The sequence below is a fragment of the Acomys russatus genome, chromosome 1 (assembly GCF_903995435.1).
Source record: "Acomys russatus chromosome 1, mAcoRus1.1, whole genome shotgun sequence".
Lineage (NCBI taxonomy): Eukaryota > Metazoa > Chordata > Mammalia > Rodentia > Muridae > Acomys > Acomys russatus.
Window position 1 is genome coordinate 9,326,827 of NC_067137.1, and position 14,815 is coordinate 9,341,641.

The 14,815-nt window shown below is 42.0% G+C and overlaps 1 protein-coding gene across 1 annotated transcript in view; it reads right to left on the minus strand.

The window, feature by feature from the left end:
- Plekhh2 (pleckstrin homology, MyTH4 and FERM domain containing H2) overlaps positions 1–12,901 on the minus strand; it is an 85,716-nt gene extending 72,815 nt beyond the window's left edge. Inside the window, 1 exon segment of the mRNA XM_051161158.1 lies at positions 12,776–12,901. Within this exon segment, the coding sequence (XP_051017115.1) occupies positions 12,776–12,898 (123 nt within the window). The 5' untranslated portion in view covers positions 12,899–12,901.
- Positions 12,902–14,815: the final 1,914 nt, after the last annotated feature.

Consider the following 14,815-nt stretch of genomic DNA (forward strand, 5'->3'; position numbering starts at 1 on the left):
AGAGTGTCTATCTGCACCACAAGCTGTCACTGTCCACAGAGACCATAGAGTGTTGGGTCCCATGAAGCTGGATTTACAGGATGATACGCGCTGCTTGGTCTGGATGCTGGGAACCAAACCAGAATCCACTGCAAGATGAGGAAGGGCCCTTTGCCATTCAACCATCTCTCCATCCCTAAGAGGTTTTTCTTAAAAAGACAATCTAAATCTTTTCCTTTTGTGCAAATGCTTAGGAGTGCTTGCCATGAAAGCGCGAGGGCCCGAGTTTGGATCCTGAGCACCTATAAGAGCTGAGTGTGTCTGCGGATATCTGTAGCTCTGTATCTGTAGCCTTGGGGGGGTGGGGGGGGAGGGTGAAGGTGGAGACCGGATGCTTCCCAGACTTTGATGGCCAGATAGTAACAGAACTGGTGAGCCTCAGCTTGAATGAAGAGGCCAGTTCAAAAAATAAAATAAGATGGAGGACGAAGGAGAAAAGAACCTGATGCCATCTCTGGTGCACTCACAGTCTCGCTGCTGCAAGGCCATAGCAACCCAAAGAGTTATGAGAGAATTATTCTCCAAAGGAAAGAGCAGTTGTATTACCCATCTTACCCAAGCCTACTGCAACCCACCCCCAGCCACCACAGCCTTGCAAAGCCCGTGGCTTTGTGGTAACACTGGAAAAACTACGAGTTTTCTTGAGGACAGGACAATACAGCTTCAGTTCTTGTCCTTGCCTGGCACCCTTCCATTCTTTGGTTTTGAATGGGTTTAAATGTCTAGCATCTTCTAGCTTGCAACAAAGCCACAGCGTTACCTAAATTCCAAGAGCTAGTCTTTGTTCTAGAAATACATTCAGTTCCTGAAGAGCACCTTCTGGCAGGCAAGTGCCTGCCTACCATCCTAAGAGTTTCCACAGTTCTTTGGATCCTCCCTACCACTCTGGACCCCCTCTCCTCACCTCGCCAACCTCGCTTGGTGTTGCTCTACCAAGTTCTTAATCATAGGCCAACTGCCCCAAAGTCTCCCTGTCACACCCCAATTCCTCAATCTATTACTTATGCTGGCAGTTGTTACAAGTAGAGGGAGATAAATAAAAACAAGGCATATTTATAATAACTTCAGATGTATTTAAAGAGACACTTAAAGATGATACTCTAAGTATCATGAGCTAGGCATGGTGGTGCATGGCTCTAATTCCAGCCTCTGGAAAACAGAAGCAGGCAGATCTCTGAGTTTGAGGCCAGCCTAATCTGCAGAAGGAGTTCCAGGACAGCCAGGATATAGAGAAATCCTGTCTCAAAAAAACAAAATATTGCAAAAATGTTGATGGAAAACATACCAAGAATATTAAACGCAATATAAAATAGAGATTTTTGTGTGTGTGTGTGAAAGTCTGTGTGTGTGTGTGAAAGTTTTATGAGTAATAAATAGGATCAATTATAAATGGAATAATTCATCAAGAAAACATAACTATCACAATTCCAAGTGTGCCAACATTAAGACATATATGGAAGAGCTGGGGTATAATTTAGTGATGGAGCAAATGTTTACCAAGTGGAAGGCTCTCGGCTCCAACTCTAGCCCTGGGAAAAAAACATGTGTGTGTGTGTGTGTGTGTGTGTGTGTGTGTGTGTGTGTGTGTGTGTGTGTGTGTACACTGTTGTGATATGTAAAACCATGGTACACAAGCTTTTATTTTTGTTCATGTATCCTGAGATGTCAGAACAAATGATTGTGTTTAAATATCCTTGGACCTATTCAGATTTCCTGTCAAAAGACTAAACAAATCCATTTACCTCACAACTTGGTTTTTCTGTTTACTCTTATATTTATCAAAGCTATAAATAATACAAATACATCAACTAATTCCAAAGGATTTATTAATAAATCCTTAATAAATCCTTAATAAATCCTCCAGTGGACACTTTTAGGCAATTCTTTTCATATTTGCCTTTAGCATGCTTCTATTTCTGTCGGCCTTCCTTTTTAAAAATGATTTCCTACTTATTTCCTTAATGGAAAATGGAGATTTAGCCCTTTTGTCCCCCTGCCGTCAATCTGGATCCCCTCTTCCTATTCCCTCTGTATCTTTGTGCCGTGCCTTGTTTAATCCATACTTTGGGACCCTTGTACCATTACTCTGTGTGAGAGCGACATGCACATGTGACTGATACAAAGTTCAGCTCCATGACTTACTTTTTCTGCATGGCTTTCCTCCTAGAATTAAAGGCCTTGCTTCATTACGTAGTTTTCAGAACAGAACTCCAATAACCGCTCTGGTATTCCCAATTCCCACCACTGTCTGTCTCAATTATCTCTCGGGGCTCTCACTCACACTTTGGCATCTTACCCATGTCTCTTGAAGCCAAAAGGAAAAGCCCGTGAGACGCCAGTGTGAACCGCCACCCTCTGCCCAGGCCTGTCTGCCATCTTGGAAGGCCGGCCAGCTTTCTTCTGCGCGAGATCACCTGCTTCCCATCCCCTGTCTTCCGGAGCCTAAGTTTACTTCCTCCTTTTAATGGAACGCATTCTCCTGAGATCCCTCAGAAAGATTACGTGGTATCTTGCATGCACTAAAAATATCCTTATTAACTCTCAAAGTTCATAGTTGGGGGAAAGATGGCTCAGTAGATAAAGGTGCTTTCAGTGGGGTCTGTCCCTGGGTCCCACAGGGTTGAAGGAGAGAACTGATTGCTGCAAGGTATCTTTTTGACTTCTACACATGCAACATGATACATGCACATGATATGCATGTACACACACACACACACTCACATCAATTTTAAAAGTCAAGGAGAAGGGGGGCTGGAGAGATGGCTCAGCGGTTAAGAGCACTGACTGCTCTTCCGGAGGTCCTGAGTTCAATTCCCAGCAACCACATGGTGGCTCACAATCATCTATAATGTGATCTGATGCATACTGTATACATAATAAATAAATCTTTAAAAAAAAAAGTCAAGGAGAAGCCAGGCATGGTGGCACACACCTTTAATCCCAGCACTCAGGGAGGCAGAGGCAGGAGGGTCTCTGTGAGTTCGAGGCCAGCCTAGTATACAAAGCAACTCCAGGACAGCCAAGGCTACACAGAGAAACCCTGTCTCGAAAAAAAAAAAAAAAAAAAAAAGTCACAAGGGGCTTTAGAAAAGAATTCTGTCCCGGGGCTGGAGAGATGGCTCAGTGGTTAAGAGCACTGCCTGCTCTTCCAAAGGTCCTGAGTTCAATTCCCAGCACCTACATGGCAGCTCACAACTGTCTGTAATTCCAAGATCTGACACCCTCACACCAATGCACATAAATTAAAACTAAATAAAAAAAATTAAAAAAAATAATTCTGTCCCATTATCTTCTAATGCTGCCTTTGTTCTCTGCAGGAACCATCTGATGGAAAGCACAGCCTAGATTAAGGCTTTGAGGGTCCTTAGCCTCCTGAAGGCCAGTAGCTCCTTCGAACTCTGCAAAGACTAGAGGGACATATGTATTGTGGTGAGAAATGGTGGATATTAACGGAAGATGTGTAGCTGTTTAGATATCTCATATGAAAAACATCCATCAACTAAGCATTCATTTCCTGTAAAAAAAAAAAAAAAAAACAAACTAAAAACTTTCTTTCCTTGAAAAGCTGAATAAATTGTTTGGAGTGTATTCATCTACCAACTGTCACATTTACGAGCTCACAGCAGTGTCCTACCCACTTACCAGAAAACAGAGTTGATAGCGGACCAGCGACTGCCATGTATACACAGCTGCCCGACAAGTTCACAGCTGGCCCATTCTTAAATGTAAACAGACCACCAAAGATCAGCCGACACGTGAGAGAAGCTGGCGGCTCAGGAAAGAAACCACCACAGAAGGAGGAGAATAATCTCAGAGGGAAGAAAGATAAGGGAATGGAGTGTACATTTTAGAAAAGCTAATAATGTTTTAGAACCAAGAACTTTCAAAGACATGATTCCTCAGTCACTGTGTGAAGTAGAAACCATGCCCACTAAAATACAGGAAACTGCGTTCCTGATGAGTTTGCTTTGTGCAGAATTATGCCTCTAGCCAGCAACGGTGTTGGCATTCCATCTTTATAGTCCAACTCCCTGGTGCTCTTTTCAATGAACCGCAGCTGCACATAAAGTACCCAGACACAAAGTAGAGGAATCCAGAGCCATAGGAAAGCCCGCCCAAACATAAAACCATAAAGCCCATAACTGGAAAGCATTAGCATTTAGCTCTATCCCACAGTATTCTTTGAGCCTAAGGAACTCCTTACTGGTAAACTGTGTTGGCTTAAGAAATGTCCCTCATAGTCTCGGACAGACGCGTGAATTCTTGGTCCTCGGTTAGCGCTGTTGTTTGGGGAGGCTTAGGGGTGTGGCCTTGCTGAAGAATGTACATCACTGCGTTTAGCCGCTTAAAGCTTAAAGCTGCCCCCTACTCGCCGTCCACTCTCTTCTTCGTGTTTGTAGTCCAAGATGTGAGCTCTCAGCTTCCTCTCCCTGCCACCATGCTTGCTGCTTGTTACTCCAGTTCTTTTACCACTGGACGCATAAGCCAAATAAATTTTATCACAGCAACAGCACAGAAACTAATGAAGTAACCCTCAGTCATGCGAATAGTCATAATAGGGAGAATTAGCATGTGTGGTGTATGTGCTAGTTGGTATAGTTGGGTGTGTGTCTGTGTGTATGTGTGTGTGTGTGTGTGTGTGTGTGTGTGTGTGAAGGCCAGAAATCCACAGATGTCTTCCTCAATTGTTCTCCATCTTATCTTTTGAGACATGGTCTTTTGTTTTGTTTTGTTTTTCCGAGACAGGGTTTCTCTGTGTAGCCCTGGCTGTCCTGGACTCACTTGTAGACCAGGCTGGCCTCGAACTCACAGAGATCTGTCTGCCTCTGCCTCCGAGTGATGGGATTAAAGACATGCGCCATCACGCCCTGCTTGGAGAGGCTTATGGAAGAGTTTGAGTAATGATTAAGGGAGTCAGAGTGGTCAAGGTTTCCTCAAGACCTACAGAGTCAACTAACCTAGGCCTATAGGGGCTCACAGAGACCAAACCACATACGTAGCAGATGTACAGCTTGGTCTTCGTGTGAGTCCCCCAACAACTGGAGCAGGGGCCTCCCTGACTCTGATGTGTCCCTTTGGATCCTGTTCTCCTAACTGGGCTGCCTTGTCTGGCCTCAGTGGGAGAGGATGTGCTTAGTTCTGCAGCGACTTAATGTGCCAGGGCGGGTTGGTACCCATGGGAGACCTCCCCATTCTCTGAGGAGGAGAGGGGAGAATGAGAGAGGGGCGTAGAAGGGGGTAGTTGGAGAAGAGGTGAGGGCTGTAATCAGGATGTAAAGTGAATAAATAAATAAAAATTTAAAAGGTATTTGCTGAACAAATGTAATGAACAAAAGGAATGACTGATTTTTCAAAAAGATTTAAAATTGAGGCTAAACTTTCACCAAAGGAAATTGCTACTATTCACAATTTAAATTACCAACCATAATTACCTAACATTTCACATTGCATTAACGCAAATATATATATTCAAACTATTCAATAAAATGTATAGCACTTTAAAGCCAGTTCAAACACACTAGTAAACTGACAGGCAATATTTTCACTTTGAGTTTTTCTTTTCATAATCATTTGAGTGAGCCAGAAAAGAACTTTGCAGAATTCTTAAAACCCACAGGACACATTCACATGATATTTTACTTTCATGGTGTAAACTATAATGTAGTTATTACTCCAAGTCCACCCACCATATACTAAGCCAGTGTGAAACGATCAAGTGCCCCATAGGAAGTTTTACTGAAGATATGGTTAAGCATTTTATAAGCTGGCACCAAATTCTAAGCCTTGTGCTTGATTTATTACTCCAAAAATGGTCTCTGTAGCCACGGTGAACTTAGCAACTAGTAGCAGACAAGTATCTACCATTGAACTTGGATCATAACACTACCACACAAATATTCAGAGGTCCTCTCTGTCATAGGCCCTGCGAACAAATTAAATTGCCCCATGATTAATCCAGGCAGAAGGAATACTTTAGCATCTCTGTACTCAATGATTGTGGACACAACCCCTCAGTTGGCCTTTTCTGGGTTCTCCTTATAAAGTCCATGAAAGACTCTATCATTAAACACCTTGATTTTTTTTTCTGATACTATCTTCAACCAACTACCCCCAAAAGTGACATTAAAAGTGGCCTAAAAGGTCACACTGTTCTAAGTGGGATTTCCAGTCAGCACTGTGCATCATTAGCTGAGCTAAAAGAGTCAAGGAACGGATGTCATATTCAAATGGGCTTCTAGCAGTGCTGTCCTGGATTGTTGTATAAAGAAAACATATATCCTGCTGTCCAGTGACTCTTCAATCCTAGGAGAAGGTCCTGAACTGCCTCATGAAAACAAGGCCAGTGGTAAGAGGCGCTGACACCGAATTAGGTAAGAGCAGGAGTCAGTTACCATGGTGATACGGGGGAGGGGCAGGGAGGCTTCATATTTTTTCTTCCCTTCTCACTGAGAAACTAGATCATAGAAAGTAACATTTCACTCTTTTACTCTCTTACTTTCTCTCTCTCTCTCTCTCTCTCTCTCTCTGTCTCTCTCTCTCTGGTATGCCTCTCCCCTCACCTTCTCTTCCCATGCTCACTTAATAAACCTCATGTAATCTAAAAAAAAAAAAAAAAAAAGAAAGAAAGAAAGTAACATTTCACTTTAACTCTAAGAGAAACTTGTCCCTTTCCCTCACTGCCTCAGAAAACTAGCTTGTTAAGGAGGGGAACGATTTCATCTCAGCTTCCCTGAAGAGTTTATATTTGGCATACTAAGGATATTTCCAACACCATTCCTTAGATTCCTCTAAAGACTCTCCCATTTACAGAAGCACTTGACCGAGACTTCAATAAGGCCTTGTTTCTTCTCAAGCTTCAATAGTCTAAGTCACTTGAAAATTGTGATTTTTAAAAATAGGTGGAAAAAATGTCTTTCTTTAAAAAACAGAAAAACTCACACTGGACGTGGTGGCGCACGCCTTTAATCGCAGCACTTGGTAGGCAGAGGCAGGTGGATCCCTGAGTTTGAGGCCAGTCTGGTCTACAGAGCAAGTTCTAGGACAACCAAGGCTACACAGAGAAACCCTGTCTTGAAAAACCAAACCAGGGCTGGAGAGATGGCTCAGTGGTTAAGAGCACCACCTGCTCTTCCAGAGGTCCTGAGTTCAATTCCCAGCAACCACATGGTGGCTCATAACCATCTATAATGTGATCTGATGCCCTCTTCTGCCCTGCAGGTGTTCATACAAGCAAAACACTGAATACATAGTAATAAATAACTCTTTTTAAATGTTTTATTAATTTATTCAGATTACAACTCAATTGTTAGCCTATCACTTGTATCCTCCTATTCCTCCCTCCCTCCTGCTTTCACCGTATTCCCCTCCCCTAGGTCTATGACCAAGGGGGACTTCCTCCCCCACTATACGGTCATAGGCTATCAAGTCTCATCTTGGTAGCCTGCTTATTCTTTCTTTGAGTGCCACCAGGCCTCCCCACCAAGGGGAGGTGGTCAAATATGGAGCACCAGAGTTTGTCAAAGTCAGTCCCCTCTCTTCACATAACTGTGGAGAATGTCCTGTCCATTGCGTAGATCAGAGTAGGGGTTTGATGTTTACTACTTGTATTGTCCTTGGTTAGTACAATAGTTTGAGCAGAACCCCCTGGGTCCCGATCCACCCATCATGATATTCTTCTTGTAGGTTTCTAGGAACCTCTGGGTAAATAAATCTTAAAAAAAAAAAAAAAAAAAAAAAAAAAAAGGAAAGAAAGAAAGAAAGAAAAGAAAAAAGAAAAAACAAAACAAAACAAAACAAAAAGAAACCCCTCACATATTCTATTGACTTATCTATCTGAAATCCATATTTAATTATAAAGCTACTTTGCCATTATCTCAAAGCATTCCCTTTAAAAGTGTCAGAAGTATCTCTGGTGTTAATCTGTAACTACCTTCAAGTCTTCCTGCATTTAACAAGCATAATCTATTCACAGGGATTAAGGGAGGCCAGGGGTTTATATCGGTGGCAGAGCTCTCTGCGCTAACGCTGCAAGGCCCTGGGCTCAGTTCCCAACATGAGAAGGAAGTGAAGGGACGGAAAGATGGGAGAAAGCAAGAGTGGGCTATCTCCACCTACCAAGTACTCTTAGTTGTCTCATGACAAATCTGAAAGGTTCCCGATGCACTGGCAGCTCTGCCGCTTGTCAGCTGTGTAGTAGTGAACACACCAATCATTTATTCCGAATATTAATGTTGCAATCTATAGATTAGAGACAGTGACAGCTGCCTCCCATGGAGTTCCCGTAGGGTTTAAACTAGCTGGAAACCATGGTAAAAGCTTGAGAACCACAGCACTCACCGTTTGCTGACTGTAAGCTAAGAACCAGAATTGTTCCAGTTGGCTACACCTTCTGCAAAGATCTAAAGAAACAAATTACTATTCCCTCAAGAATCTTCGGCCTTGGGGCAGCATCCAGGTGGAGAGAAGGTGTAAAGAGGAGCTATGAGGGAGGAGCTCTGAGCATACCAGCCCCAACACAAAGCCAGAAGTGTAGGTGGGGACCCCACTAGTCTCAGGAATGCAGCATTGGACTCAACCTGGCACTTACCCACAATGCAATAGGGCTTACTTTGAAAAATATGTGCTGTTACATAAACATATTATGCAAACGTATATACAACTACCACACACAGAGCTGGATATCTCTGTTGTATGGGAGGATAAAAGAGTTGGCAGGCAGACTAGAAAGCAACCTGAGCTGACAAATGACTTTAGGCTTTAAAAAACAGTAAATCTGGCTTTAAAACTTTTTTTTTTTTTTTTTTTGGTTTTTCGAGACAGGGTTTCTCTGTGTGTAGCATGGGCTGTCCTGGACTGGCTTTGTAGACCAGGCTTAAAAGGCCTTTAATCTCAGCACTTGGGAGGCAGAGGCAGGCAGATCATTGTGAGTTCGAGGCCAGCCTGGTCTACAAAGCTAGTTCAGGGACAGCCAAGATAACACAGAGAAACCCTGTCTCAAAAAAAAAGATGTTGGCCTTATCACTTTCTTTTTGGTATGAACGTGGGCAAGCTAATTAACTTTTTGTACCTAATGTGGATAATATTAGTACCTGCCTCATAAAAAAATCATTGGGAAGAGTAAATATATAAATTATTTAGAATACACACTGGTCATATAAAACATCAGTTTCCTAGTCCATAAAACGGATAAAAAATTATAATTTCACAAGTTGTTAGATGAACTTAGTACATTTTCCCTATAAAATATTTGACACATGGTAAGTCAATAAATAGTTGACATTTTCATTAAAGTGTGATGGATACCAAAAATAATTTTTAACCCTGAGAAAAATATTTCATAATAGAATATAACAAAAAAAAGCACTGTGAAAATCTTTACTCTCACTGTAGTGCTGATTGTGTTTACTAGGGAACCCTGAGTAACTGGCACACGTATATATTTCCAGTGTGTAAAACACATGAGTGATTCCATCTCTTAGATCTTCTAAAGGCTTTTAGCCAGAGTTATAAATTTGACTTTTTGTTTGTTTGTTTGTTTTTGGTTTTTCGAGACAGGATTTCTCTGTGTAGCCTTGGTTGTCCTGGACTCACGCTGTAGACCAGGCTAACCTCAAACTCACAGAGATCTGCCTGTGTCTGTCTCCCAGAGTTCTCGGATTACAGGCATGCCCCACCACGCCTACTAAATATGACATTTTTTTAGAGACGTATTTATTATGTATACAGTGCTCTTCCTGCATGACAGAAGAGGGCATTAGATCACAATTATAGGCGGTTGTGAGCCACTATGTGGTTGCTGGGAATTGAACTCAGGACCTCTGGAAGAGCAGTCAGTCAGTGCTCTTAACCTCTGAGCCATTTCTCCAGCCCCTAAATTTGACATTTTTTTAAAAGAAGAAACCGCAGTGATTTTGAACTAATATTCCTTTAATTTAGCTCATTCACTGAAAATTTTTTTTTAAAAACAGTAAATATATTAGCATACAGATCAATAATCAAAAAACAACTTACAATTGTACTTACAAAGAAAACAATACTTCTGTACATTTTTAAAGTGTCTCCATAAGGACCTTGCTGCAATGGCTTTTAAAAGAACCAGTAAGGGCTGGGAGGCAGTTCGGTCAGTAAAGTGCTTGCTATGCAAGTGTGAAGACCTGAGGCTGGTCCGGCCGATCCATGTAAAAAGCTACTGTTCTGGTGTGCTCTATAATCCCAGCACTGGGGAGGGGGAGACCAGAAGACCCCTGGGGTTCGATGGCCATCCCACCTAACTAGTCAGTGAAGAGACCCTGTCTCAAAACTACAAGGTGGACAGATCAGTGGTTCTCAACCTTCCTGATGCTGTGACTCTTTAACACGGATGCTCAAGTTGTTGCCTGAGGTTGTTCTCTGGCCTCCATGCACACGCATGCACGCACAGAGAGAGAGAGAGAGAGAGAGAGAGAGAGAGAGAGAGAGAGAGAGAGAGAGAGAGAGAGAGAGCATGGGGGGCAGGGGTAAAAGGTTTGCTATACAAATTAAAAAATAAGGTTAACTAATGAGAACCCAAATAAACAGAACTTCTATTTAGCTCACTGGTTAACAGTGTCAGCTGTTGAGAAGCAGGGACAATGACCCGGACATGTTGACAAGGGTTACCAACGAGGAAATAACTGGTAAAGCTAACCACCAACATTGTCTAGGTAGTTGGGGCTGCAGCTAAACCGTCTTTCAACTTGAGAAACGATTTTACTATTGAAAGGAGAAAACACTCAGTGAATGATAATCATCTTTGAGTTAAGTTTCCCTCGGCTATAGGTATTCAAACTGGAATCTTTTCAAGCTGTGGTTTTTACTCTGAAATTAACAAGCAGACAACGTTAATATTAAGGACTCATTCCACAGAGTCTGGCATGGGGTCACCTATGAACCAGGCCGAGTAGGGCCACCTTAGTCTTCCCGCCTAAAAGATTCTCAGGTGAGATATTTGGAGGCTTAAGCAAAACGGTGTCTCATGGGATTTGAGGACACTCCTAAAGGGTTCTTGCCTAGCAGAGATTTAAGACTTCTGTGGAGAAGTGAGTGACATGTGCACCGGTCTCTATCCCAAAAGGATGTGAACTCAAGTTTAAAACAACAGCCATAGGTCTGAAGAGATGGCTCAGCGGCTCAGAGCACTGGCTGCTCTTCCGGAGGTCCTGAGTTCAATCCCCAGCATCCACATGGTGGCTCACAACCATCTATAACTGTAGTCTCATGGGATCGGATGCCCTGTTCTGATGTACAGATGGATGTGCACGCAGATAAAACATCCATATTTATAAAATAAATACATTAAAAATCTTTTATTAAAAAAAAACCTATCACCTATAAATTCTAATCGGTTACCAGGATGATCACTCATCCATATATCTAGATTACATTATCTAGAAATATGAGAGCCATGTGTTAACTTTAAAATCTCTAGAACATACAATAAAAAGCCCAAAAATTGCTCAATTAACTCAATATTTAAAATACTGATAATACAATCAATATAACAATTACTGCTAAACTGTTTCATCTTATTCTTTGAAATCCGTGGTGTGTTTTACATTTGCAACAGACTTCAATTGAACAAGCCTTGCTGAAGTGTGCCATAGTGACACGTGGCACACAGGCATATCAGTGCCAACTCGTTTTGTCAACTGGACACAAGCGGTGGCCGGGAAGAGGGAATCTCAAGTGAGGACTCACCTCCATCAGCCTGGCCTGTGAGACAAGTCTGTGGGGGCGTTGTCTTGCTTGTTGATTAATGTGGGGGCCACAGGCTAACTGTGGGCGGTGCCACTTGGGCAGGTGTCCCTGGGGAACGTAAGAACGGTACCTCGGCATGGGCCTGAAGGCAAGCCGGTAAGCAGCATCCTTCCACGCCTCCTGGTCCTGCTCTTGACTTCCTGCCCTGACTTCCCTCAATGATGGACTGTGGTCCCGACATGAAAGCCAAATAAACCCTTTTCTCCCCCACGCTGCTTTTGGCCATGATGCTCATCACCGCAATAGAAAGGAAATTAACACAGCACTACATCAGACAGCAAAGCCTAGAATCCAAGTTCCCAGGACTCAGAGATATACATTTCCAGTGACAAAAATTCTAATTACATTATTAGAACTATTGACAGAAGACTATTACTATATTGAACTCAATTCTAGCCCAGATGACAATTTTGAAACTTATAATTAGGAACTCCTAGACAGTTGTATTCTTTCCAGTGTATTTACTATCAGTAGAGAGTTTTCTTCTATAATTACTTTTAAATCACTTTTTGTTTGTTTTGTTTCAATGAGACGGGGTTTTATTGTGTGGCTCAGGCTGACCTTAAACTTGTGATCCTCCTGCCTCGGTGATGGGATTACAAACTTGTGGCACTACACCGGGCTTAAAATTATATTCTTCAACAGGAAGCAGATCAAAACACTATTAAATTTCTTTAATAAGTCAGATAAATTATAGCTTTCTTTCTGGAATGAATGAGCTCTGTATTCGTCAAACATGTAATATTCCCATATTCCATTAGTGCTCACAAATAAATGGCTTTTTGTCCCATATTTGGTGAAAGAATATGTCAAATATAGCTTCAAATACTTCATAGAAGGTTAAACTATATTCATTATTTTTAAAAATGGTTACACCCACACAGGGGTTATGAGATTACTTAGTACAGATGACATGGGGTCCAGTAACTGATAGTGACATCAATTCTGGGGAAGCACTCACTTTCTCTGCTAGGAGCTCTCGGATCTTGCTTGCTTGAACTCGGAATTTCATAAGCTGAGCCTCCAAAGCTACGCAGCGCTCTTTCCAATCTACCGGTCCTTCTGGCTCACAGGGGTCCGCCATATTTCTCCTAAAAAAAAGAAAGGAGGGAAAACAGTCAAACAACACACACATTAACGCTGAAGATAATGCAAGAGATGTCTCAATGGATGCCATCCACATACTGGTCTTAAGTTCTAAGATGAAGCCAGCACTTGCTACAGTTTGAAGATCTCCATGAAGGATAAGAAGCCAAGGCTGGAAGCCACACTGGCATGCTTAACTTTCTGTCTCAGTTTACCCATGCTAAAAGAGAGAGGCGCTAACAGGCACACGTTTCGTGGACAAGCTGTGAGGAATAAATGAAGCAACGCTGCTTCCAACAGAACTGTGAAGTACAAGGCAGCAAAGTCCAGAGACAGACTATTGTATATAAACTCTTCCCAATGGGTAACCCACACTTCAAATTTGAAGACACACCACAATGTGCTGGTAATGTGACAAAATACCCTATGGAATTACCCCATACCTGTGCCAAGATTATGGTTTAGATTTGCACTAAAATGATGACTTGGTACCATTTTGGATTTGTCTGGGTCCAAGCTAAAGTCTCTGAAGCTAGAAAGCCTTTTCAGGTAAGAAGAGGAAACAGATACAGATGAAATCTGGAGTTATCTACATTTAGTAAATCTGGACTCTGTTTTGTTTTGGTTTTTTTTGTTTGTTTGTTTTTCTGATGCAGGGCTTCTACATGTAGGCTGCCCTAGTACTGACTGTGTAGACCAGGCTGGCCTCAAATTCAGCGAGATCTGCCTGCCTCCGCCTCCCAAGTGCTGGGATTAAAGGCGAGCCATCACCAAATGGCAGACTCAGTGTTTTCTATGATATTAGCTGTTCTTCTGAAGGAGATTAATTGCAGGAGGAGGCTTTTCTGGAGGGAGGAAGCTCTAGGCCAGGGAGGTGGTCTTGCACGTCTAAAGGACTACTGGTTTCAGAAGCATGGGTGCTTCTGGCTCTGGGATTCATGAAAGTAGTTGAAATGTTTACTAATGTTTGGTGGCCTAATTGTATATCTGAATGACCTTTTTGCCATGAACTGATGAAATCTGAGTTAGGAATGGATTTTCCAAAGGAACCACGCTCCAGTCTAGGAGAACACATGATGATAAATATTCAGAACTTCCCTGTATTTACTGTAATATATCCCGTTCCCTAAACATACACCAAAACTTTAAAACTGTATGCTACAAGCTCCCTTTATAATTCTAGCACTTGACAGGCTGGGGCAGGAAGATTATGGTACATTCAGGGCCCTCCTTAACTACACTGTTAGTTCCAGGTTCCGGGCCGGTCACGACTACATAGTTAGATCATCTCAAAAGAAACCGAACAAAACAAAGAACCAAACAACAACCCTGCTAGCTACTGAAGACTAGCTTGAAAACTGTTTTCCTTAAGCACGAAAAGAGATGGTTTGCGCTTAAGACAGTTTTCACTTTAATACTGAAACTATCATTCCACAGTTTGGAAACAACTGAATACAAAAGAACTGTTCTACAAAGGCAGCAACTTCTGCTCCGATCAGCCCTAACCACTGCAAATCTTTAGACACTCCTACATCTGGGCCACAAACTGCAGAAACACCACTGAAGAGTTGGAGAAAATTCTCCTGCTTTTATAGAATCCACCCCTACTGATTTCTGGTTGTTGTTGTTGTTGTTTTTTTTTTTTTTTTTTTTTTTTAATATTAGCTTTGCGGATGGCATTTTATTAACGTTTACTATTAATGTTTCATGTTGGTATCACAAACTTCTCCATTCTGTTGTGGCTTCATCTTCCTATTAGCTTTAGATGGAATATAGGAAAAGAAAGCAGATAAAATACTTAAAAAGCTTTAAGAAAATAGGCATCCTTAATTCTTAAACATTCAGCAAAATATGGACGTTGTTCTACCACAAGCAATCTAATCTATTTCATGCTGGGTTAAGTTTACCTCTACAG